The sequence below is a fragment of the Lutra lutra genome, chromosome 3 (assembly GCF_902655055.1).
Source record: "Lutra lutra chromosome 3, mLutLut1.2, whole genome shotgun sequence".
Classification (NCBI taxonomy): Eukaryota; Metazoa; Chordata; class Mammalia; order Carnivora; family Mustelidae; genus Lutra; species Lutra lutra.
Genome location: NC_062280.1, coordinates 41,032,210 through 41,058,961, shown reverse-complemented (window position 1 = coordinate 41,058,961; position 26,752 = coordinate 41,032,210). Strand labels below are relative to the sequence as shown.

The 26,752-nt window shown below is 46.3% G+C and overlaps 2 protein-coding genes across 2 annotated transcripts in view; one reads left to right on the top strand and one right to left on the bottom strand.

The window, feature by feature from the left end:
- The window catches only part of NGEF (neuronal guanine nucleotide exchange factor), a 100,446-nt gene that overhangs the window by 22,765 nt on the left and 50,929 nt on the right, over positions 1-26,752 (top strand). The window contains exons 2-3 of the mRNA XM_047721381.1: positions 6,370-6,703; positions 10,475-10,589. Coding sequence (XP_047577337.1) covers positions 6,436-6,703; positions 10,475-10,589 — 383 coding nt within the window. The 5' untranslated portion in view covers positions 6,370-6,435. The remainder of the gene's footprint in view (positions 1-6,369; positions 6,704-10,474; positions 10,590-26,752) is intronic.
- NEU2 (neuraminidase 2) overlaps positions 1-26,752 on the bottom strand; it is a 75,563-nt gene that overhangs the window by 45,925 nt on the left and 2,886 nt on the right. The gene's annotated exons all lie outside the window — the stretch shown is intronic.

The following is a 26,752-nucleotide window of genomic DNA, read 5'->3' as shown; positions in this document are numbered from 1 at the left end:
CCCCCTCAGTTGCTTCTATGCCCTCCCCCTCAGTTACTTTTATACAGTATATTTCCTATTCAGCCATGGGCTGGGTTCCACAAGGACCACAGTCCCCTCCCTTCCCCCAGGGAACTCCCACTCCAAGCCACATCATAGAGCTAGTGCTGCCCCTCATGGCCACGAGGCACCAGGGCTTCACCATGTGCCAAGCCAACTGGCACCTGCACCTTGCCCTGAATTCTCCTTCTCCTGCCATCTTTCTGATCCCGCCCTTCATACCACTCACACCCCAATTTCTGAATTTCTACTTTAAAACATGCTAGGATCCTTCTCTCCCGTTCAGCTGTTCCATTCCTTTCCTCTCCTTTGTCTTTTGTTTCCACTGAGAACACGAAAATGTTCAGGGCAGGGCCACAGCTGTCCTCCTTGTGTTCATCTGCTTTTTCTACATTTTCTCCAGGGAGCACGGGGCCTCAGACCATGTCGACCACAAAGCATCTTCTAGGGCAGGTTTACAAGGTTCTTCCCTTGCTGGGGCTTTTCTGCCAAACCATAAACTTCCTCGTTTTCCCTCTACAACCTAAAACCTTCCTCTCCAGGTTTCCCACTTTGCGGGGGTGGGGGTGGGGCTTGGGGAGCATTTATTGATCAAGGCAAATACCGCCAGGTACCTGGGAGTCTAAGGGACCAGGCTGCAGGACCTGGAATGACAGCTGAAATGATGCGGGTGACCTGGGATAGGCCAGGCCTGCCTCCCTCCTCGGGGCCCCACCTTCTCACAGAGGGCCACCTGCGCCCTGTGACAGCGTCCAAGCCCTTCCTGTCATCAGGTCACAGCTAAGGCTCCTTCATTGTTCCCTTGAGGCCACATCCCCCTGCCCCCTGTCTGGACAGCTGACACGCCCCGCGGCCACCAGTGTGCTGGGCTCTTCCCCGAAGACAAGGTGGAGACTTCAGTGTGGTCCTGTGACAAATCCTCCCCAAGGGTTCCTGTCTGGAGTCGCTAGGGCCTTCTACTGGATAACCCATGCTCTGCCCCCACCTCTGGGCAGTGACCTTGAACTTCCCTCTGGGAGGTTCTGACTGACCAGGGAGGGAAGCTTCCCCACCCAGGGTTCCCCATGATCTGCTGCTTACCCCAACCCTCCCGGCACATACCCTCCACTGTCCTCCCTCTCCGCCATTTGCCTCTCTGCTCTGCAGTAGTGGCTTCCTCCTGCGGCCCCTATTAGCCGTGTGAAGGCCAGGCCTGGTTTTACAGGCTGTCCCCGGTACCCCCAGGGGTCTGCTTCAGAGCAGGTGCCCAGATGGCTCACATAGATTCACTACATGCCCTGGAAGATTCTTCCCTCCAGCACTTGCTTCAGCCCCCCTTGCCTATCTCCTGGCACCCCCACCTCCCGCCTGCCCCAGCTCTGCTCTCCATCACGACTGTCTCGGACTAGCAGCAGACATGACCCACCTTGGCCAAAGCAAGGGGCAGCCTGGGGCTGAGGTCCCTGGAGGCTCCTGTTCCCACAACTGCTAAAGGTGCTGTGGTCTAGCTCCATAAGGCTCTTGCTCGAGGCTGGTCCACAGACTCACAGGATTGGCATCCCCGGCCTCACCCTGGATGTCTCGAGTCAGAATCTGTGTCTTCACAAGAGCCCCAGGCGACTCCTCGCACACACATCTGAAAAGCCCTGGTCTAGGGGATACACCTTCTTCCCCTAGGGGATACACCTTCTTCCATCCCACCATCAGCCCCCCCGGCCCAGCAGCTGGCTTGAGTCGCCACAGCTGGGCTTGCAGCCAGCTTCTCCCTCCCCTCCCCACCAGCTTCTCCCATGTGCCCTGACCTCCCAGGCCGCTGACTCATGCAGGGAGGTCCCCTGGGCCTCAGCCAAAAGCCAGGAGCTTTAATAGTCACCCTTGGCTCATAGGCCTGAAGCCACACAGCTAGCACAGAGAACAGCCTAGATCCACCCCCCCGACTCCTGCCTCTGATTCATCCTTGCCAGCCTTCAACCAATCTTTACAACGGCATCTTTCAACCACATCACAGGAATTTCAGGTTTTTCCCAACAAATAAATCCAACAGGTAGGGTGTGGGCCTCACCAAACCATTGACCAGCTGTGTGATCCCAGGCAAGCTGCCAGGGCTCTCTGACTTGAAGCTTCTTTATCTAGAAAATAGTGGTGATTATCACATGGACCTTGGGGAACCATTCATCCATTCGTCCATTGTTCCAAATAGCCAGTGGCCTTCGTGTGCCCCGCACCAGAGAGAGCTCCAAACAAGAGACCCAGACCTGCCCTTCAGAAGCTTCTGGAGGGAGAACTGGGGACAGACGTGGCAGAGATGTGTCCGCTGCACCCACAGGGGCCAGGCATGGAGAGCACCCTGGCAGTGCTCACTGAGTGAGTGGACAGATGGCGTGCAAACGCAGCTTCCAACTGCACACGTGCCCCGTGCCTTTCCACCCCAAAGCCACATGGGATGGAAACACGTGGGCTTCACGCTACTGAAGAGTTTAAGAAAAACATGAGGAGATGGGAGGAGGGCTGCCGGGCTCTCCAACAGTTAATGGATCTAGAAGAATTCAAGTGATTATAAAATATTTCAGATCTAGAGCACAGTTGCCTGAAAGAGGCAATAATTGAGGTGGAATTAGAATTGTTGTTCTGAGAGTTTCACAAATTGTGTGTGTGTGCGTGCTGTCTTAAAGTTGGAATGCATTTTCTCAGGGTTTCAGAGAACCTTCGTGTAAAGAAAATGATAGGGATGGTTTGAGAGCAACCTCGGGGCTCTCATCAGGCTACGAGGTTCCCTCTGAGGGTCTCTTCTCACGGCCCTAGATCTCAGATTTTGAGAGCTAGCTAAGCCCCCCATGAACACCCACCTACCGCCATGTTTTCTGCATGAGACACTGAGGCCCATACTCGCCCATCGTGAGTAGGTGATTACAGGTAGCAGAAAGTGGATATTCAAACCCAAGTTCCCTGCCTCCCAGCCGAATGCCCTTCGCCATACATCACGCAGGCTTCCATGATCTCACAACAATGCGCAGTCAACGCTGGTGATCAGCACTGACCCAACCGGGCTGAATGTCAAGTGGATCCCGCCAACCAAAGGGAACCAGATGTTGTGTCATCCCATCTGTAGGACGGCCCAGAAAAGGCAAACAAGGAACGTGTACAGAGTGATAGTCAGCAGATGGTGCGGGAGGGGCTGACGACAGCGGGACACAGGGAACTTTTGGGGTGCTGGAGTGGCCTGTATGTTGATTAGGGTGGTGGTTACGTCAAACTGCGTTCGCCAAAACAGAACCACACAACAACAAGAGCAAATTGCACTATATGTAAATTGTACCTCAATTTTTAAAAAAGCAACCTAAAAGGGGCGCCTGGGTGGCTCAGTGGGTTAAGCCGCTGCCTTCGGCTCAGGTCATGATCCCAGGTCCTGGGTTCAAGCCCCGCGTCGGGCTTTCTGCTCAGCAGGGAGCCTGCTTCCTCCTCTCTCTCTGCCTGCCTCTCTGCCTGCTTGTGATTTCTCTGTCAAATAAATAAATAAAATCTTTAAAAAAAAAAAAAGCAACCTAAAATAATCCATGGTGATGATAATAATAATCACCTTTAATGCCAAAACCCAGTCTGTGTTCAGGGCCACAATATGGAGGCCTTCAAGATGCCCTTGGTCAGAGCAGGGAGATGCCTTGTTCCTAAGAGTCAGCTTCGGTCAAAGGAGCACACACCTCCTGGGAGGTGCTTCAAGTGTACATCCTCAAATCAGCCTGTTCCAACCCGGAGCAGACTACCTGACAGGCAATGACAGGCAATGGCCTGACTGTCACCCTGGCCTGTGGCGGGGATGGCCCCTTCCCGCTCAGCCCCAAACCACCGTGTGTCGCTGATCCTGTCATTCTGCTTGCACATCTTCCCTGCCCCAGCCCCTACCTGCCATACCTGGGTGATACCTGCCCTCTGGTCTTGGGGGCCCCAGCCCAGTGGCCCTCCCAGAGCTTCTGGGATCCTGCCACCTCCTCACTCACCATCATCAAGGATGTGGCTGGGACTCTCTGAACCAGTTCACAGACCTCCGAAGACTGGTCCCAACACACAATTAACTCCTGACTTCCCTGCCCCACCCTGCACCCACGGGACCTCTGCCCACCTGCCCTCTGCCCCCAGATCAAAGATATACCCTTCGAAGGCACAAAGGCAAGTGAAACAGGAGAGAAGGGGATGTTGGTAGGTAGGTAGTCACTGGTTCTTAAAATCAAGACTCTGTCTGCTGTCAGTGACAGGGAATTCACTGCCTCCCAGAGCAGTTGCTCTGCCTTTGGCCAGCTCTGAACCCCAAAGCTGAAATCTATCCTTGCCTATGGTCTTAATCCACCCCCTCCATGCCCCAGGCCCCAGAGAGCAGATTTATGATGACCTTGACCTTGGCCCTCCTGGGTCTTCCCTCCCCGTTCCCAACCAGAGTTCCCAACCTCTCCATCTGGCCGGGATAGAAACCTCTCATTCTTTCTCTGGTTCTCATCCCCTTGCTGACTGGAGTTCAATTTGGTATGAATGGAAACGGCCCCTCCTGCCTGCAAGCTGTGCATTTCTTGCCACGTTTATAATAAACTTTGCCCTGCCAGGTAGTCCTGTGAGGGATTCCCACCAAATGTGACCTCTTGGCTTCTATGTGGTCTTCCCTGGCCTCCTGAAATCACAGCTTTACTCTCTGAAGCAAAGCATTAGCCAGGAGGACAGGGCCTCTCCAGTAGATCCCACAGGGCACACCCCAGCATTTATGGACCAGGACATGTATGCTGGGAGTACCAGGGCTTGCTGGGGTCCCAGAGCTGGCCATGGTGCTGAAGAAGCTCCTCAGTTCCTCACAAGCTGGGCCTAGCTGCCCCCGGGCAGGCCCTTGTCTTATTGCTCCCTAACCTCTAATACTTTAACACTTATTTCTGCTTGGCTGATTATTTATAGGCAGGGTCATCAATGGACTACCACCAGACCTGCAGGCAGGTAGGAAAGGAGGCAACACCCCAGGACAAATTTTCTGTTTCTGTGTCATTAGGTAGCTAGTTCCAGGAACCAGAGCAGTCCTCAGTCCTCAAATCTCCCTGACCAGAAAGTCCAAATTCCTGCCTCAGGTAAACAAAGATAACTCTGCCTGGAGCAAGGGAAGCCACCCTTCCTGAATGTTCTAAGGTCACCTGCCCAACTGCCCTGAAATGTTTTTGGACGGGGGTGACGGGAAGAAGAGGGGGTTGGGAACTCACCCATGAGAACCTGAGGGCAGCTCCTGGGGTCGCTAGGGCACCTGCTGTAAGCAGAGGGGTGCAGTGGGAAAGGGGGAGGGGTGCCTCAAGTCCAGCACCATCCCTCACATTTTTTTTAACAGAAGAAAACAAAACCAGATAAGAAAATCTTCCCTAAGTCTCTAAACTCTTTTAGAGTTTAGAAGTTCTGCAGCTGTAATCAAGAAAGATATATTCACATAGATACAATCTCTGCATACAATGTATGTACCCCTTACATAGAGTCCATGGGAACCCAGGTTCTGAACCCTCAGATGGATGGGAAGCCACAGAGAGCCTAGCATGGCTCTCCAGTCTAGCACGCCATCCCGTCCAGCTTACGCTCTACTCAAGGGTCCGTCCTGTCCCTCACCACTCCAAGAGCCCCTACACTGGAAGGCTCTTGTTGGGAAGGAAATGGGGTTTGCCTGGACAGTGCTGGTATAATTCGATTACACCCCTTTTCCTGTGAAGAGTGCCTGGGTTCCGATGCTATCCACTATGGTCACCCCAGAGGAAGGCAACCATTCTGTTATAAGCTCATTCCCACAGCTTCTGTAAAAAATCACCCTATCAGAGAGGCCACAAATCTACCAACTCAACCTAGCCACAAGTAGGTGGTGAGAGGTATGTCCCCAGAGGATTCAAGTCTTCCCACTTCTGAATTTACTGTTGTATGACCATCTCTCACTGCTAGCGTCTTTGAGTCTCCCCAAGACTTTACTTTTGGGTATGTCTGTACATCATCCCTTTCTTTACTTTGGTTTCCCGGCATTCTCCTCACTGTTTTTGCTACTCCTTCTCTTGAATGACTCAGAAGATGTTTACTTGAAAGCTAGTTATACAAGCCACTTTAAGCATTTTCCCCAAAAGTGTGTCCTATGAATAGAATAAACAAACTTCAATTATAAAATGATACATGAATGCATCCAAATTGCAGTGGTTAAACTGTAATTTCCATTGAGAAAGACGCGGTCACCCAGATGTGCAGACTCTTCCAAATATCATCAGATCTCATTGGGAGTGGAAGACCAGACTCTGAATGGCACATTTAGCCTGATGACCCTAACAGAAAATTGTTCTCTTTCTATTCCAAATCACTCAGGCTGGTGAAGCTGGAGAGGTTACCCATCTCCAGCCGCTCTGCTGAGAAACACCTGGACCAATTTCCATGGAGACCAGGGGATCTGAAGGTTTGGAAAAGCCCTGGAAGGAATTGGTGAGCGGTTCCCAGGAGACTGACAATGTGTGGGACAAGGGGAGACCTGAGTTACTCTCAGAAGATGAGAAAACATGCCACGCCAACCAAGGGACTCGAGACAGAGAACCTGGCCACTACATCCCAATTCAGAGAAACTCCGTCTTCAACCGCACTGTGAAACGCAAAAGCAAAGGCCAAGTCAGAGACGCTCCAGAACAAAATACCCCCCAGCAGGCAGGTGAGTACCAGGGACAGCTGGCACCGCTGTCCCCTGCTAGCCAGGTGGAGTCATCAGGACTGAAGGGCCCCAACTAAATAAAAGAAGAGTAAAAGGTTGGGGCGCCTGGGTAGTTCAGTGGGTTGAGCCCCTGCCTTCAACTCAGGTCATGGTCTCAGGGTCCTGGGATCGAGCCCCACATCTGGCTCTCTGCTCAGCAGGAAGCCTACTTCTCTGCCTGCCTCTATACCTGCCTCTCTGCCTACTTGTGATCTCTGTCTGTCAAATAAATAAATAAAATTTAAAAAAGAAGAAGAGTAAAAGGCCTTGAAGACTATCAAGGACAGGTCTAGTAAAAGAAACACTTTGAAGCTGTTATCTAAAGGATTCAATTCCCGCAATATGACAACGTGGGCCCTTCAGGAGAAAGTGTCGACCCAAACTGTACAGTAAGACTGGCTTCTATTTAAAAGAAACATCTTGTTCCAGGACTCAACAAAACACCCCCAGATGTCCATGCCTTCTAGCAGGGAGGCTTGGAGCTGTCCACATTTGGGAATATCTGGGAACATGAGTTTCCTGAGTGTTGAGGTCCTATCTTTGTTCTCTCTCATGGTTGCTGGGATGGGGAGAGTTTCTGCTGCACTGGAAGTATCTGAGATAAATACCTTGGCAATAAGAGCTTTGCAGCTGGGTCCCTTAATCTTTTCAGTGAGTCCCTAGCGTATCTTATCTGCTTAAAGTATATTCCTTGAGCAGAATATGGTTCAGAAACTTTCACAATTGGTGGGGGGCTGTCAGAGCTGCAAATTCCTTTCTCTGTGACTTGCCCACATGCCTGAGTGGGCAGCACGCTGGGGGTGTGGACTAGGTGCTAGTTTCTTAGCCCCTGGGGTATGGCACCTGCCACGAGATGGTCTGTAATCCTCCATTTGCTGGATGCGGCATGAACCCATGAACTCATTCGAGACATTCACCGAACTCTGTATCGGGGAGCCTTTTGCCACATAGGAAATCACCCTCAATATATAAAGATAAAACTATAATATTTATTATTTCTTGTGATTCTTGGGGTTGATCGGGTGGTTTTTCTGTCTGGACTGCTTTGTCTCACCTCTGCTGTCCTCTGGTGGCTCATGGGGGCTTAGAAGGTCAAGGAAGTCTCGCTGCGCTCACTGGGGGCTAGTGAGCTGGTTGATCAAGGTGGGTTAGTCTCTGCTCAACCTCCAGCAGGCTGGCTCGGACTTGTTCCCATCGCATCAGGGCTCCCAGAGGTCAAGACTCCCCCTGCTTGATGGGAGAGGTGGCAATCTGTGGGTGTTTGCTATCTACAAACATTACCAAAATTACGCATCAAGGACCAAATTAAGAGCAAGAGAAATACAATGGAAATCCTACACTTGTGGAAGCTGGGGGAATGTCTGTCATATGACCCTCTCAACTTTTGGGTATGTTTGAAAATCTTATGAAATGAAAAGTGAGAAACACAATCCTACACAAAGAAAGTTAGAGTCTCTGCCCTTGAGGGACCCAGCAATATTGTAATGATGTCATCAACGGCCAGCAATGCCTCGAAGTTTACAGGAAAGATAAAGGCGAAGAACAAGACCCTTCAGGTGTGGTTGGGAAAGATTCCCCAAAGGAGATGAAGCTTTAGTGGCGTCTTAAGGGGGACATGGCCAGAGAGAGAACAGGAGCTAACCTGGCTGAGCACTTGGAGGTATTCAGTGTTATGGGTGTTCTTACTATACCCATTTTACAGATTAAAAACAACAACTGAAACAAAGAGATTGAGTCACTTACCCTAAATCACACAGCTAGTGAGTGGCCTGGAGTTCAGATCCTTCTAGTCCAAAGCCCGTGCAGATGGAGAAGGGAGTTAGGGAGGCTCTTTCTAACAGAAATATAATGCAAACCACATATGTTGTTTCAAATTTCCCAGTGGCCACATTAACAAAAGTAAAAAGAAATAGGTAAAATTCACTCTAACAACATGTGTTATTGAACACAAAGCCTCCAAAATATGATTGTACCATCATATAGTCAATAATTGATATAAAAAGTTCATCATGAGACATTTTGCAATTTTTTTTTTGCAGGATGTCTTTGAAAGCTGTGGAATATTTTTGTTGGAAATATTTGATCTGGATTTAGGATTCATAAAATGTGCAGTCAGAAAAGCAGATTTGCATGCCCAGACTGTTCCATGTAGCCTTAAGAGTCTTCCGGTAACTAAACTGAGTATTGGGTTTTTTTTTTTTTTTAAGATTTTATTTATTTATTTGACAGAGAGAGATCACAAGCAGGCAGAGAGGCAGGCAGAGAGAGAGAGGAGGAAGCAGGCTCCCCGCTGAGCAGAGAGCCCGACGCGGGGCTCGATCCCAGGACCCTGAGATCATGACCTGAGCCGGAGGCAGAGGCTTTAACCCACTGAGCCACCCAGGCGCCCCCTGAGTATTGGTTTTTACATTTAAATTTAAATTAATGTGGGGCACCTGGGTGGCTCAGTGGGTTAAAGCCTCTGCCTCCGGCTCAGGTCATGATCTCAGGGTCCTGGGATCGAGCCCCGCGTCGGGCTCTCTGCTCAGCGGGGAGCCTGCTTCCTCCTCTCTCTCTCTGCCTGCCTCTCTGCCTGCTTGTGATCTCTCTCTGTCAAATAAATAAATAAAATCTTAAAAAAAAATTTAAATTAATGTAAGTTGAAAAGAAATGAAGAATTCACTTCCTGAGTCCTATCAGCCACATTTCAAGGGCGGACTAAGCCGCATTTGGCTAGCAGGGCCCTATCGAATCTCTCAGGGTTGAGCATTGCAAGCAGAAGGAAAAGGAGATACAGCTGCCCAGGGGTCAGGGGTTGGGGGTCTTTTTGAGCCTGAGCAAAGGCAGGTGTGGGACTAGTTGGAGATGAGCCTGGAGAGGGAAACTGAGTCAAAGGGGAAAGAGTGCGTGGCTTCCCAAGCCAAGCCAAGAATGCCGACGCCAGTGTAGACTAGAACAAGGGTCACTTCACTTCCTGCCATCCTCAAAGATGCCATTGATGTCCAGACCATAAATACTTTCATCAGACTCAGAGTTTTATTTTTAAAGTGACTCCCTGTTTCACTTCCCTGGAGGTAACTCCCTCGACAGCCCCAAGCTTCCTGCTCCAGAGTCCAAGGAGAAAACTCTCCCCCAGCTCTGTCCCTGAAGGGGCAGACAAAACAGATCAGCTGGCATCGGGCTTCCTTGGCCCTGCTCCCAGACAAAAGGAGATTTATGCTCTGACTTCTCTCTGCTAAAGGACTGCCTTTTCAAGGTCACACTACAACGCGGATTGACGTCCCAGGGGAGGGAGTTTGGCTTATTATTTAACAGCGTTTAAGACTCGGACATTGTCAAGTTAGATGTTAAAATTTCAATAAATTGCGAATGATTTTAGTCCAGTAGGAACAATAACACTGGTAGTTCTGCTTTTATTGGCCTCTAAGACATTGGCCAGTTTTTTTTTTTTATCTAAGTTGCAATCTCATTTCTAATATTCTTTCCCACTGTGTGTGTGTGTGTGTGTGTGTGTAAGCAAGTGAAGTTTCTTACATGGTAATCATAATTTTTGTAGAGATGGCATCCCAGGTCACCAAATTCGTGCAAGCCGTGGCAAATTCCCCTCGAGGGGGCATGACAGGAAAAGCACCCCTCTTCATTCCTCTCCCTTCCCTCCTGGGGGAACTTGCTGCTGTCCCTGTCACCAAGAGAACTGCCTGAAAGGGGGGAGATGCACATTTTCTAACTCTCTGCCTTTCTTAAATGTCACAGGTTCACTGGAAAATGGACAGTCTGTAAATGAGCCCCTGACCTTGAATTCCCTCCAGAGCAGAAGGTCTCGGTGGAAAATCCCAATACAGCCACACCCAGGAGCCAAGAGAACAAGGTAAGAGAAAGCAAAGGGGCAGGAGGGGCGGTTCACCACCAGAAGTGGCAGGGATCCCTGCGGCAAAGTTTTGACAGGGCTGCAAGCGTGTCTCATGGTTCTTTTAAAAAACTCACTTTTTGTTGCCCATGTTAAAAAAAAAAAAAAGCAAAACTCCACCATCCCCTTTCTAAAAAAAAAAATAATAACAACCCATTGCTACTCTTTCATCCAAAACTAGGAAATTGTAGATATTACAGATTTCAAGAAGTAGAAAAGGAAAATCTCTATATTATACCACCACCAGAAAGGTTTTAATGTAACCGTTGCAAAGTTTTTTTTCCTGTATGGTTTATGCCCATTTTCTCTTCATAAAATGGGATCGTACTATATATCCTGTCTTCAGACTTAATAGTATGTCACACAAACACTTCTGTATGTTACCAAATATTTTTCTACACAATCGTTCAATGGCTATAAAATAATCTATGTAGTATGATTGAATTATAATTCATTAATCATGCTACTGTTGTCGGACATTTGGGTATTATATCAGTAGGACTAAATTTAGCTGCTTGTAACAAAAAAACCCAAATGACACAGCTTAACAAGACCGAGATCTATTTGGGTCTTGAGTGAAAAAAGTTTGGGGGGTTGCGACAGTAGCTCCTTCGTACCTCCAGGAACCCAGTCTCCTCCTACCCAGCTGTCAAGGTGATTGCCAAAGCTCCAGCCATCACGGCCACGGTTCAGGTAGTGGGAAGGAGGAAAGCAGAGGGTAGTGGGGGTACATACCAGTCTATTCTGTTCTCCTTTTAAGGAGCTTCCCGAAGCCCACTCAATAACTGGGGTTTATATCTCATTGGCCCAAATTAACTGAGTCACGTGGCCACCTATACTTGCAAGAGAAGCTAGGAAATGTAGGTCTCTTTCAAACCAGGTCTGTTTCCACCCCCTGGTGAGTGGGTGCCATACTAAGAAATAAAGGAGAATGGATACGGGGAGGCAACAGCAATCTCTGACCCAAGGGAGTTTCAATTTTTTGCCGGTTTGTAAGCCACACTATGAGGAAGTCTCGCTGTGGCAAAATCCGGACACCCGTCTCTCCCTATTTCCTTAAGTTCCTAGAAACTTCATACTTTCTACAAATCCCTGGATGGTTGCAGGGAAATAGCATTCCTGTATTTGTACGGGGAAAGTACGGGCTAGGCATCTCGTCCCAAACCCAGGTGACAGGCAGCCTGTTACTTCCTGACACTACTTTGACCATCGGCCATTGATTTTATATATTTATATATATAATTTTTATACATGTGATATACTTAAACATAGAATTTAATAATTTAAATATGTAATATAATTTAATAATAATAAAATGAATTTATATATACAAATAAACAAGGCCCTTGTTCACTTACATGGAATTATATATTAAAGTCAGCTGCTTCCTGTCGCCTCTGTTCTGGCTTAAGAGCCAAAAATCACCACTGTAAAAATCTGCCCACCTACACTCGGAGCTCCAAGAGACAGTGGGTGAGAGGTCAGCCTTAGCTCACCCCTCACGTCCAGGGATCAGCAGGAGTGACAGGACAAATATTTGACAAGCAGGACCCAACATTCTACTAAGGGTCCCAGAGAGGCCGAGGAAGGGCCCTGGGAGCAGGGAAAGGGAAAGGACTCAGGACAGTGGTCATTTCCCAACCAGTACACAAATGTTTCCATATAAAAAAGAGGGTAAGGGGATGGAGACTGGCCAACTGTGAGCTGCCCACTCTTTCCCAGCGGGGTTCCCCAGAAAGGCAAAACCAGCAGGACATGGAACAGGTGTGGGGAGCTCATTGTAAGGAACTGGTTCACAATTGTGGCGGCTTAGTGAGTGTAGAATCCTCTGGATGGGCTTGTGGCTGGACACTCAGGGAATTGCTGCATAATTCTGTTCTGCTTAGTGAGCTTACACTTGGCTCTAGCAAGACCTTCAACTGTTTGGATGAAGCCCACCCACAGGATAAAGTGTATTCAAAGTCCTTCAATTAAATAGTCTCAAAAAACATCTTCACAGAAACAGCCAGAATAATTTGACCACATGTCAAGGCATCATGGCTCAACCAAGTTGACATGTGAAATTAACGTCATATCCCCCATCTTCGGGGGGTCAAGAGATCCACTTGGAAATCTCTGAAATCTGGGGGACACACGGACCAGAACCTGGCTTGCTCCTGGAAACATCTAGATATGAGCTGGCTGACAGCTTCATGGGAGGGGAGGGGTAAGGGTGGAGCCAGGGGTGAGGGGCAACCACACCAAAGGCAAGGCAGAGGCACATGTCCTCTTGGAACCCAGTGTGGACCTTAAGGAAGGGAACCGGCTATGAACCACCCAAGATGGCTTCCTGCTAGGGGCAGGGGGACCTTGGCAGAAAGTGGCTGAGAAACTTGGGGAGTCATAAAGTGGCTTGAGAGCTTTGCACATTCCACAGAACTCTGGTCAGAGAACCCCACAGGTGCCCCACTCTGGGGCCCAAACAGCTCAGGGGGCAGGAGATATGGAGCAGGGGGTAGGTAGAGGCTTCCCAGCTGTGGCAGGCCTGTGCTGGGAGAAGAGGGGTGCTGGTACTCTGCAGCAAGTTCAGGGTGCTTTTCTAAATACTTAGCAAAAGAGACTGTCTGCTTGTAACTAAGAGTCACCAGAAGAGTGCTGTGTGTGGTCTGCCTGAGATCCTGAGATCCGCGTACAGCCCAGGCAGCTGGCGTCAGCTACAGGCAGGTGCAGGTGGGGAGAGGAGAGGACGGCTGGAGTCCCTTCCTGTCTGCACCCTCCCCAGGCCAGCCAGCCCTGGGCTTAACTTTGGTCTTATGGCCTAGCAAGGACAGAGGTTCTAGAAAACTTCTTTAGGTCAATCTCAGGATCCCCATTGTGATCACTGTTTTTATTACGTCTTCTGAACTGGATTTCCATGGTGGGGTAAGTCGCAACACACCTGTTATAGACAAGTTTTCTAGAGAAAAAAACCTCTTCCCAATGGCCCATCAGGCTCCCAGGGCTTCGAGCTATTGCTTTTAAAGGTAAAAACCAAAATACTAATTTCTCTGGGGAACGCAGGAGCCACGGTACATCAGGGTGTTTGATGTGACACATCTGGGGTAGCATTAGTGTGTCCCATGCATGCAAAGCATCCATTCTCTCTCTTCCCCTGCTCACGCTTCATATCATTAGCACCTTGGCATTCGGAGTCTCAGACCTCTATTTGTGTAAAGAAATGTAATCCCTGCTCTGGCCCCCATCCTGTGTCCCCACCTTTGGGGGCTGTGTCCCTCATTCAGAGGGCCGTGGCTGAGTCCTAGCGTCTCTTGCTAAGTTTCCATCGTCACTTTCCCAGGGCCCGTAGCCCTCCACTCCTGTTGGAAATTCCTCTTTGGCTCTAAGTAGGGAAAATAATTCTGTCTGCTAGATTTGTGTGTGGAAAAGCAGGCTCCATGATCCAAATGGAACAGAACAGAACAGAGACAGAAAAAGAAAGGAAAGAACCCTCCATGGTACAAAGACTGGGAGCAGCTGAGAACGACGTAGAGTGTCCCTCTCGCGCAGGCCCCAAAGAACCTCTCCCTCTTTTTTGTCATTGTCCCTATAGTCAGTTTTCATCAAGGTCATTTGAAAAGGACTCACTGAAGGAAATTTTACATGACAACAAAACATACACATTTTGGGCAGGACAAATGTATTAGCTCAGCAGCCATAACAAATACCATGGTCTGGGTGCTCAAGCAGCAGACCTTTATTTTCTCCTCTTTCTGGAAACTGGACATTGGTGATCAGGACATCAGCACAGTCAGGTACTGGGAGGGCTCCCTGCCTGGCTTGCAGACAGCCTCCTTCTCAGTTATCCTCAGATAGAGAGAGAAAGCAAGCACCCATCTCTTCCTCCTCCCAGGGGCCCGACCCTCACAACCTCATCTAACTAAACCCATTCTCTTCTGAAGGTCCTACCTCCAAATACCATCATGTGGGGGTTGGGGCTCCGATATGTTAATGGGGGGACATAATTCTGTCCACAGCAATAAATCTGTATCTCTATATACACCCACCTGAGCATTGTTACATAACAAAAATTTTAACTGAATGATTTTAAAGATCTAACTGGTTTTATTCATCCATTCATGAATTGGGTAGCACCCCGTCCAGCAGGTAGAGGGGAGCTCCGAAGGGAGACCCAAAGGGAAGAGGTTTTCCAAGGCAGCATAATATCATAAACAGGAAAAAAAATGTTGACTTCAGAGGAGGTCACCTTATTTGGGGACACAAGGATTTTAGTTGGTGGAGGACCTCATCTTCCATTAGGGGACCAAGAGGGTCCCTGTGACAGATCACCTCATCTGTGCTGATCCAAACATTCCTGACTGACTGGGTATAGTTTATTTTCCTGGGCTGTTGAAATGGTATTTAGGTGAGGTGTTGAGAACTGGTTTACTGACTTGGTGCTTTACCCTAAGTGATGCCATCTTGGGCCTGTGGTTTTCTTTTTAACACTATTAACCAGACCAAGAAACAAAACATTTCCATTGCCCCAAGAGGCTCCCTGAGACCCCTTTCTTTTCAGTCAGTATAAACCCTCTCAGACGTCATTACCCTCTGCTTCTGTCACCATTAGCTTAGTGTTGCTGGTTCTTGAACTGTGTGTAAAGTGGGATCAACCCCACAGTGTGCACTCTGGTATCTGACTTAGTTTTCTGAACATAATATTTCTGATATATGTATATCAGATTGCTCTTTTTATTGCTGGGAAAAGTACCACAATTTGTTTATCTTTCTGTTGGATATTTGGACTGTTTCCAGTTTTCAACCATTATAAATAAAGTCACTACAAGCGTTCTTAGACAGTCTTTCTGTGGGTGTGTCCCATTCTTTCTCCAAGTGTGTACCCAGGAGTGGAAGGGCTGAGTCTTATGATAGGTATAAGACCGACAGTATCTAGGAAGGGCCAAATAATTTCTCACAACAGTTGTATTATTCCACACCCCTACCGGCAAGATATCAAAGTGCCAGTCACTCCAGGTCCTGGCCAATGTTGGGAAATGTCAAACTTTGTACTGCCTCTGTTCTAACATACTGTGGTTTCTCCCTATGGTTTTCATTTGTACTTTCTTGATGACTAATGACATTGAGTACCTTTTCATACATTTATTGGCCCTTCATGTTTCTTCTCTTGTGAAGTTCCTGTTCAAGTCTTTTCCCTATTTTTAACATTTTTTTTAACTTGTAGGAGTTCTTTACATATCTTGACTAAAAGTCCATGATCAAATATATCTATTGCAAATATCTCCTACCAGTGTGGCTTCCTTTTTAATCTTCCTGTCTTTTAATGATCAGAAATGTTTATTTTGATGAAGACTAGTCCTAAAGATATTCTCCTATGTTTTTTTTTAAGATTTTATTTATTTATTTGACAGAGAGAGAGAGACCACAAGTAGGCAGAGAAGCAGGCAGAGAGAAGAGGAAGCAGCCTCACCATTGAGCAGAGAGCCCGATGTAGGGCTCGATCCCAGGACCCTGAGATCATGACCCAAGCCAAAGGCAGAGGCTTAACCCACTGAGCCACCCAGGTGCCCCTCCTATGTTTTTCTCATAAGAACTTTATACTTTTAGCTTTCCCATTTAGGTCTAGGGTCTATACACATACAAGTTGCTCTATCATCATTTATCATTTTTTCTCTCATCATTTATTAAAAGATCTGCTCTTCCCCCAGTGAATTGCCTTGGTGCTTCCCCCCCCCCCCCCCCCACCAATCCACTGACTACAGACATGTGGGTCTTTTCTGGACTTTTATCCTGTTTCATTGATCTAAGTGTCTTTCCTTATGCCAATATCACACTGACTTAAATACTGTAGCTCTATGCTAAGTCTTAAAATCTGGTAATGCAAGCTCTCCTACTTTGTTCTTTTTAAAGATTGTCTTGGCTATTTTAAGTCCTTTGCATTTCCATATAAATTTTAGAATCAGTTTGTCAATTTCTACTCCAAAAAAATGTCTGCTAGGATTTGGGTTAAGATTTCATCATCTCTATAGGTAAATTTGGATATCACTGACAGCTTAATATTAACACATTAAATTGCTCAATGTAGAGGCACCTGGGCGGCTCAGCTGGTTAAGCATCTGCCTTTGACTCAGGTCATGATCCCAGGGATCGAGCCCCACATCAGTCTCCCTGCTCAGCAGAGAGCCTGCTTCCCCCTCTCTCTCTGCTGCTCCCCATATGTGTGCTCTCTCTCTCTATCAAATAAATAAATAAAAATTTAAAAAAAAGAAGCTTGGACATTAAAAAAAAATAAATTGTTCAACTATGAACATGTCCTAACCTTCTTTTTATTTAGATATTCCTTAAATTAACCTAGCAATGATCTATAGTATTTAGTACAGAGGATTTACATATATTTTAATTATATTTGTCCCTAGGTATCTCATGCTTTTTATCCTATTTTAAATTCCAGTGCTTTATAAGTTCACCTTTCAATTGTTTATTGGTAGTATGTTTAAAACACAATTAATTTTTTCATGGCCACCTAGTATCCTATGACCTTGATACATTCACTTATTAGTTCTAATTACTTGTATATTTCTTTGATTTTTTTCTATGCACACAATCCTGCCATCTGTGAGTAAAGATAGTTTTAGTTCTTTTTTCCCCAATCTTCATCCTTCTACTTGTTTTTTCTTGCCTTATTGCACTAGCAAAGACTTCCATTACAGGGTTGAATAGAAGTGCTGTGAGTAGATATCCTTGTTTTAGTTCCTGGTCAAGAACACTTTGATTGCAAAGATCAGAAGCCTACTTCAACTTGTTCAAGTGAAAGAGGGATAAGGATGCTGATAAGGATGCTGAAATCCCAAAGAATTCAAATAAAAGGGACGAAGCCCGGCTTGACAGGGATGGAAAAACTATCAGGAACCAGAGCCACTTTCTCATTTCCTTGAAGGCTGGGCTCTACTCCTCTCTACTTTTCTCTATGGACTGTTCTATTCTCCTGCTCTCTCCTCAGAACAGCTTCTTCTCACTGCCTTTCAGCTTATACATAACCCAAAATGGCAGCCATAGATAGAATGACCCTTCAGGTTGGTTTTCCACAGCAAATGGATACTTCCTTTTGGGTCTCTAACAGAGAAAGAATTTCTAAAGAAAAGAATCTGGTTGGCTAGGTGTTTATCTCTGGGCCAAGTGGTTAAAAGAATAGAAGGTAGGATTAATGGGGCCATCCCCACTTCATTGGTGGGAGCCATGTTTCGGGTTATCTGTGAGATGTATATGAAGGATAGCCAGGCACTCAAAAACATATCAAGTATGGTAGAGTCTGGGTCTCCTGCACAAGAGAATGCCAAAGGGGACACGTGTAAGATAAGAAGCAGCAGAATGCAAGCAGGAGCTGTAGAGACTGGAGTAGATTAAAAGACTGAGGTCCCCCCAAAACTCGGAACGATCCAGGAACCAGTCCTCCAGTTTATAAGCAGCTTGAGTGGTGCTGCTTTGGAGTTTGTAATCTTCTTCTTAGTAGTCAGTGTCCACCCCCAGAGATTCTAGAATTGTCCACAACACACCCAAGGGTGTTCTGCAAAATCTTCTTCCATACGCCAGCAACAGGGGTGTCACAGTGCTTCTGGACAAGAGGGAAGTACAATTACCACAGATAGATGTGCTATACAGAGGGTTACAAAAAGGGAACTATAACTGTTGAGGGCCTTAATGTGTTCTATCTCTTTAAATTCTCTTATGGTTATCCCTATTTCACAGACAAGAAAACTAAGACTCGGCAAAAGTTGGTAACTAGGTTGCTTGAGGTGGCACAGCTAGTGAGACAACTAGACCATGAATCCAGGGGCTCCAACTCCACACCCCATGAGCACTCCCCAGGCTGCCCAAGATGAAGGTGTTCCTAGAGTAAACTTGGCTGTGAGAAGGAGAGTGTTCTTGTTAAGATGCTCACAGGAGGCAGAGCCTGGAGGCACAGGGAGCCTCCTACCCCAGTCCATTGTCAGATGGGTCCCTTTGGAGTCTCAAGTCAGGGTGTTGCACATTGGGTCTTTACTATAGATGCAGTGTCATAAGTCAGGGTTCTAGTCCCAGAAATCATTCCATATCATAAAAAAACAAATTGAGGGGCCCCTGGGTGGCTCAGTCTGTTAAGCGTCTACCTTGGGCTCAGGTCATGATCCCAGGGTCCTGGGATGGAGTCCTGCAGAGGACTCCTTGCTCAGCAGGGAGCCTGCTTCTCCCTCTCCCTCTGCCTGCCATTCCCTCTGCCTGCCACTCCCCTGCTTGTGCTCTCTCTCTTTCTCTCTCTGTCAAATAAATAAATAAACTCTTTCAAAAAAAAAAAAATTGATAACTATGTATATATACACGAATGAAAGAATAAAACTCAAACATGGGCTTTTATAAATGGACATTTCTGCATAAAATTAAACTACATTATAAAATTTCATGGACAATTTTTCTGCATAAACTGAGCAGGCTGATGCGTAAAATATTTGTCCACTGAACGTCCAGCTGAAAAGACCTTTGCTTTTCCTGGCAGCGCTGGGGGAACTGCAGGAGTTCATTATCCCATGGATTGTTGACCTGCATTAAACATTAGAATCACCCAAGGACTGACACTCAGAGAGAAGACAGGGGTAGCCTCACTGGTTAAACAACTCTGCTCCAGCTGGTTCAGCCAGACCCTCCTGACCATTAAATATTGTGACTATCGGGGCACCTGGGTGGCTCAGTGGTTTAAGCCTCTGCCTTCAGCTCAGGTCATGATCTCAGGGTCCTGGGATCGAGCCCCGCATCGGACTCTCTGCTCAACGGGGAGCCTGCTTCCCCCCCTCTCTCTGCCTGCTTCTCTGCCTACTTGTGATCTCTGTCTGTCAAATAAATAAATAAAATAAAATAAAATATATTGTGACTATCAATCCTGGATCCTTCTCCAGAATAGTCATTGCCATGAAATCCATCGTTGACCCCAAAGACTCAGGCATGGCCCTGTGAGTCTTTGAATGCTGATGTAGGGCAAGGAACGACTTCCATATTGGGAACTATACCTGTTTTCAGGGAAATGTATAAGTCCCACGTACCATAATCCTGGGGGCAGTTTGTCAGATGTTCATAAATGCTAGTTTGGGTTGTTACTAGGAGAGTCTCAGAGTCCTTACAAAATCTGTAAGTGCAAGATGTAAATATTGAGTCACTGCAGGTTTGGGGCGGTTTCCTTTATTGAAAGAAACTATTTTCGAGGATTGCCATTAGTCAGTCATTTGGGGCAATACAGGCACTGAATAGAGGCAGCCTCACTGTAACCAGCTTCTAGATCTACCGAACTACGAGAAACACAGGAAAGACAGAAACGGGTACAAGAACACAGTGCACATACATTCAGCAAAATCCAAACAGGGAAATGGGACAAATGACCCAGTTTCTCAACAAAGTGCAAGGAGAAAACAAGAAAGGGGTATTAACCAGCTGCAACAGACCTCATTGGAATCCAGCTTCAAACAAACACTCTGGGAAGGAAAGTTTCAAAAACAATCATGTGAATTTGAACACAGATCAGATATTGGGCAATGCTAAGAAATTACTGTTAATTTTTAAAGGTGTGTTAATGGTATTGAGGTTTGTTTTTTTTCTAGATCTTTTTTAAAGATTTTATTTATTTATTTGAGAGAGAGAGAGTGACCAAGAGAGAGCACAGGAGAAGGAGCAGAGGGAGAGGGAGAAGCAGATGCTCCCACTGAGCAGGGAGCCCCACTTGGGGGAGGTCATTCTACTTTCTGTCTACTTTAGTATGTGTTTGAAATTTCCCATAATAAAAAGTTTAATTTTTATTATGTTCATTTTTTGAAAGCTTATTTTTTTTTTAAATAAAAAGGCAAGAGCTGAAGTAAAGAGACCCTTCAGCCCCACCCCACCCTCTACCAACGTCCTGTCTTCCAGAAGGTGGGGCAGAATCATCAGCGATCACTGCTGGTCACGGAGGCCTGGGGGGCATTAACTGCAGGGTCCTTGCAGCCAGGAGATGCCAAGTTTTGTTCCCTCCTGAGTACCTAGCACTTTTCTGACACACCAGAAGCACTCAGTATTTGCAGAGGACTGATGAGACTGATGAACGAACGAATGAATGTAGATGTCCTGGGCAGAGGTTTCTACCCAGAGCTTGAAGACACGTCTGTGCAGACGGGTGCAGCAGGAGCCCAGGGACATGCAGACTAAGGCTCTTGCACAGCACAGAGGGGTTTGCCTGCCCAGCTGCCTTTTGGAAATAACCCACTTTCCCACCTCCCCCAGTAAAAGAGGAGGCCCAGCGCCCTCAGCACTAAAAAAAAATGCAAATAGAGCTTCGTAATTAATTTCCCCCCTGGCTTTCCCCAACCTGGGCAGGGGCCCTGGGGTGGCCCACCCGGTCTGCGGCGCATAAACAAAGGACAGGAGAGCCTTTGAAGGATCTCAGGCCACTTGGACGGGGCGACTGAAGAGGTTTGAATTTTCTATCTCTGAAATTGTTTCTATTTTTACCCTGTCTCAGAACAAATATAACTGTGGCTTATGTTTCACAGTTTATGCAGCTAATTTCATAGACTTCTGACAGATATATCTTATTCTCAGCTGTTCTAAACTTTTTTTCCTCCGTTAGGCAGTTGAAGGGGCGTGTTCCTCCACCTCCCCACAAGACCTTGTGGGTGTGAGTTGCTGGGCAAGAAGTGGGGGCGGAGCCAGATATGGGCGTGGCCTGACTTCTCTCCTTCTGCCCCGCCTAGAGGTGACGGACAGGCTCAGGATCCAGTAAGGAGCTCAGTTCTTAAAGGGTCAAGTGGGCAGCCTTTTGGACTTGCTGATTCCTTTAATATTTAAAATAATAATAACAATAATCATAATGGCCTTTGGGCTGTGCTTGGAGCATGGGTTTTACCCACTCATAATTACATCTTTAGTGTTTTAAGCTGCAGACCCGCTCCTCCTTAAATTGCCCATTTGGGTTAATTTTGCTTTATTTTGGTTATTCTGGTTTATCTTAGCTATCATTTTTTTTTTTCATTTTTAAACTTCCTTACTTTGCCCTTTTATCTTCCTTCTAATTTCCCCCTATTTTAATCACCTTTAAATGTTTTCCTTTGACATTGTACTTTTATAATTATTACCACTATTCAAATTCAAGGCTTCTGGAGCTGCTTCAATGCCAAATCCTTTTTTCCCCTTCATTTTGTTTTTATATTACTATTTAAATCCCTAAGCCTCTGCAGGTTTGTTAGCTTTAACTTGTTTTACTTCCAATTTCATTTTAACTATAATCCTTCATATGCTCTTTTGTTTGTTTGACTGATTATAACCTCAACTTTTCAGCAACCTAATTTTGGTTCTTAAATTATTTTATTGGTTCAATCTATCCTTCATGCATAAATGTTAATTATTCCGTTTCTTTTGTTAGTCATGATCCTGTATCTTACTGGTTGTGGATTTTCTTCTAATTCTTTTGAATTCTTAATTTAAAATTTTTCACCTTAACCGGCTGGCTCTAGGGAAGATGCAGAAGGGGTGGGGGGGAGGCAGGACCCAGGAAGCTGTTTCTCTGAGTTTCAAGACCCGACCTCTCTAACCTTCAGAGGCCCAAAAGGGTCCCCACACAGGCAAGATCAGAGAAACTCAGAGCAGAATTTGAGTCCCGGGTCACCCTCATATCAGCATGTGGTGCTGGGTAAATCAATCCTTCCTCTCCCCACACCTCAGTCACCTTCTACCATCAAAGAGAAAAATCAAGGACAGGTCAAGCACATACAAGCATGTGACCAACTCCCTCTGAACCTGGGACAGGTCATAGAAGGTCATAGAAGAATACAGACAATGTGATTTTGTTTTTGTAAGATTCAGAAGCTGCCAAACGATACAAGGTAAGTTGCCCAAAATGCAAAACACGAGTCTAATCTAATCTAATACAGAAAACGTCAGAGAAATCCAAATCAAGAAAACATTCTACAAAATAACTGGCCTGAAATCTTTGTGTCAGGGTTACAAAAACTGAGCCAAGACTTCTAGACTGATGGAACCCAAGGAGGGCAGACACCAAAATGCAATGACTAACTCTAGATTGGATCTTCTTGCCATAAAGGACATTATTGGGACAACAGACAAAATCTGAATGGAATCTGAACATCAGTTGCCACTAATGTATCCAAGCTGACTTCCTGATTTGGGTGTTTATATCTTGGTTACAGAGGAACTAGTCTTTGGTTGTGGAAAACACACACTAAGAAGCATTTAAGGACAATGACACATTAGGTCAGCAACAGACTCTCCAATGGTCCAAAAGTACAAAAAAAGTTCTTTGTACTGTACTGTTGGCCCTGGAAAAAGACAGGAGTTAAGGACACCAACCCCCATGCAGTCAAAAATTCGCATCTAACTTTTGACTCCCCCCAAATTAACTATAAATAGCCTACCGTTGGCTGGATGTCTTATCAATAACATAGTTGATTATCACATATTTTGTATACATACTATCTACTGTATTCTTTCAACCAAATAGGCTAGAAAAAAGAATATGTTACTAAGAAAATCATAAGGAAGAGAAAATACATTCACATTGTTATATTGTAATAAAAGATATCCACAGACAAGCAGACCTACATGGGTTCAATCCCATGTTGTTCAAGGGTCCACTGGGCTTGTAACTTCTGAGATTCTTTCAGAGTATAAAAAAGAAAATAATTTAAATACCCCAAGGGAAAATAAAGATCCCCAGGTTCTACATCTAGACACCCAGGCTTGACTCTAGCTCCATCATTTGTAAGGCAAGTTACTTAGTCTTGCTTTCCCTCAGTTTACTCATCTTTATATTGGGGATAATAATGCTTAACTCATTCCAGGTTAATACCTATATAGTTAATGCCTATTAAGTGCCAAGAACAATGATTGCTACCCAACACACATATTACCTGTTATTACATCTCAATGATTTGTACCTGCTGCACTCCAGCCCCTCCCCCTCATTCTCTGCAATGTTGCCTGGATAGTTCTATTCATCCTTGAGGTCTCAGCTTCTTCTAATCCACCACACCCACCCTCACACTTCCTGCTTTAGGCTGTATTAGAAGCTCCTCTCTTGAGCTCTCATAGCACCATATAATATCCCCATCATAGGTCCTAATTTATAATTTCCCCACAACTTATTTGTCTAGTCTTTTAGATGATGACTAGCTCGAAAGCTGGGCTGATACCTTTGTTCACTGTCATATCCCCAGGCCTAAGACAGTTAAAAAATAAATGAATGAATGACTTGGATTCATGCCTCCCCGGTCAGAGAATACAGAATGAGGTACCCCTTTTGAAGTTGTGGATGTTATTCCAGGGCCCACTTCCAGAGAGCACCATTCCCACTGCCATCTCTGTAAAAGGTAGGCTGGAGTGGAGCAGTGCACAGCAGTCCTGATCACAAATGAACATAGTTGCCATCATAGATGATCTGTTCTGTTATCCATATATTGATAGGAAGAATGAATTGCTTTTGTGGTTAGCTGCTCTAAAACAAAAATCATTCATTTTGGTAGATGTTTCACCCATGCAAAGTGCAGGAACCCATTCATTTATACGTTCATTTAATGAATATTTATTGAGTACCTTCACTGTTCTGAGTGCTGATTTCTAGCAGAAAACTCCATATTTGGTGAGTCAGGAGAACATTTAGCAACCATTTTCCCTGGCAGCTTCCCAGAAAGCCCCAACATCCTAAAACCCATGGTCCAGGAGCCCATTGTTGGGCCTTAGTTGTGTAGTTCTGATGCATTCTTGCCTGGAAAGGCTTCTAGGCCCCAATCCCCTTAGTCATGCTCCATAGAGGAGACTGTGGCCTTGACCACATATGTCCTGGGGTGAACTCAGAACAGCTCTTTTAGAGAAGATGCTGGCTCTGGGCAGATCATCCCCAGCAGAGGGCAGGGATACTGAGAATTTTGTCCCATTTCCTAATTTTCATGAAAGGGTCTATGCCAGCCATCTTCTGTACTTATTTATTCATTCGTTTGTTCACTCATTTTAAGCATGTTGGTTGTATAGGAGTAGCTATCTCAAATTTAAATTATCAATATCAAAAGGCAAATACACTAATCCCTTTTCAAAAATAGACTGATCAAAGCAATTCATCATGTTTCTGAGACTTTCTGACAAAAAGATGCCAAAGTAAGAAAACAAAAACTCCTGAAACGTGATCTGGCAAATTACACTATTTCATGTAATTTACAACTAGAAAAACATAGTGATCACTGTGAAAACAATCAATAGCTCCATTAAAAGGTACTAGATGCTCTGACAGGTCATCTTCCAAAAGTCCTAGGACTTATACCTACTGACGGAGAAAGCGGCCTTCCAGACAACACACTGAATGCCACTGATTTTTAAAACGTTTCCGAATTTAGAAGTATGATCCACGTCCGCAGCATTGTGCGAAATACATAGGAAAATGTACAGATAACACTTAAAACAGTGCTGGTGAAAAGTAGGTACTTGGTAAATAAACGCCTATGGGAGTTTGGAGAGCTCGAGGTCCCTCGGCAACTCTGACACAGCACAATTCCTGTGTGTTGTCCTTGGACTTCACATTCCTATTTCCGGTTTTCAGAACATCAACTCAGCTTTATTGTTCAAGGTCTGCTTTAATCACCACACAGAGCACACACACAGCCCAGATCGCTGTCCTCGGCTTGAGCCCTATGCTGTCTCCAGCCGAGCCCTTCTGGGGTGCTTTCCTTCCACCCTTCTGCTCTGGCAGCAAAACCTCCATGGACACTTCTTCTAATCACACCTTGGGCTCACTTTAAGCGATGCTATTAAAAAAAAAACCTGGTGCTTAAAAAAAAAAAAAAACTGGTCTTCAAAATTTCCTGTTACATGGACTAGAGCAATACCATGGAGCACGCCGTCCTTCACACAGCATGAGAATCCATGGGAGAGATGGCTTATTCTGTCCAGAAGTGATTTGCTGGGATTCCCACTGCACACAGGGACTCAGATGGAAGGGGGGGTTGCGGGCTACAGAGAGAGCAAAGAGCAAGGGATGTGGCCTTCGGCACCCTGTGGGTACACGCGCACGCCCTGAACAGGAGCATTACAGCATCTGCTGCCTTTCTTCTCTCCCACAAGGGTAATTGGCGCTGTGGGTCTCCTCGATCCTGACACTGCCTGTCAGGCAACTATAAAACCTCCAAATTAAGATCTTGACTCTGCACCAGGAATAAAAGCAAGCTTGATTTGGGCCAAGTTTAATTATCATGCCAGGAGTCTGAACTTCCCAGGTTGCAAAGTCACGTGTCTACCAAGAGAAGGCCCGTCACCCCCCGACTGGGGTCAGAGAGCTAAGACCCCGTGTGCGGGCAAAAGAGAGGAGATGGCTGAATGTGTGTGGGGGGGGGGGTCGAGGCAGAAGAACAAATCCCAGGTGGCTCCTTGTACAGACCCTGCTCCACCTGACGAGTGTCACAGGAAGTAGCTGCGCTGACGCACGTGTGGACATCCTGCACGGCTGGCCCTGGGGGAGGCAGGAAGGACCCCGTGTCTCCGTCCACTTTGGAGTTTCTGCTCTGGCGAGTGTTAAATGCATGAAATGGAGTGGCGGCAATGGTTGTCCTCAGAACTTTTCTGGCAAAAAGCTGAAGGAGCGTGAGGGAGCCCACCTCCAAGGTAGCCCCCCAAACCCCAGCACCCAGTATTCACACCCTCCCACTGAATGACCATTTCTAACTGACAGGTGGACATAATGGTTGTGAATTGAAGCCAAGGTCACAGAGGGCAGTGAGCATCAGTGTCTCCCTCTCGGGGATCGCTCACTCCATGTTGTGAGTGGCAGCCCAGGGAAGAGCCCATGGGGCAAGAAACAGAGGCTTCCTGCCAACAGCATGTGAATGAGCTTGGAAGGGGAGCCTCCCGGCCTGGCCAACAGCTGGACTGCAGCCTCATAAGAGACCCTGAGTCCGAGCCCTGGGCTTCCTGAAACTTAGAAGCCACATGAGAGAATAAACATTGTTGGAAGCTGCAAAGTCTCGGGGCTGTTTGTTACACAGCAATAGATAACTACTTCACTGGGAACATTCTATAAACTGGGATCGGAAGTAAATTCTACACAAACACATCAGATGCTGGGCAAAATGCTTGGGATCCAGTTCTTCTAAGCCCAC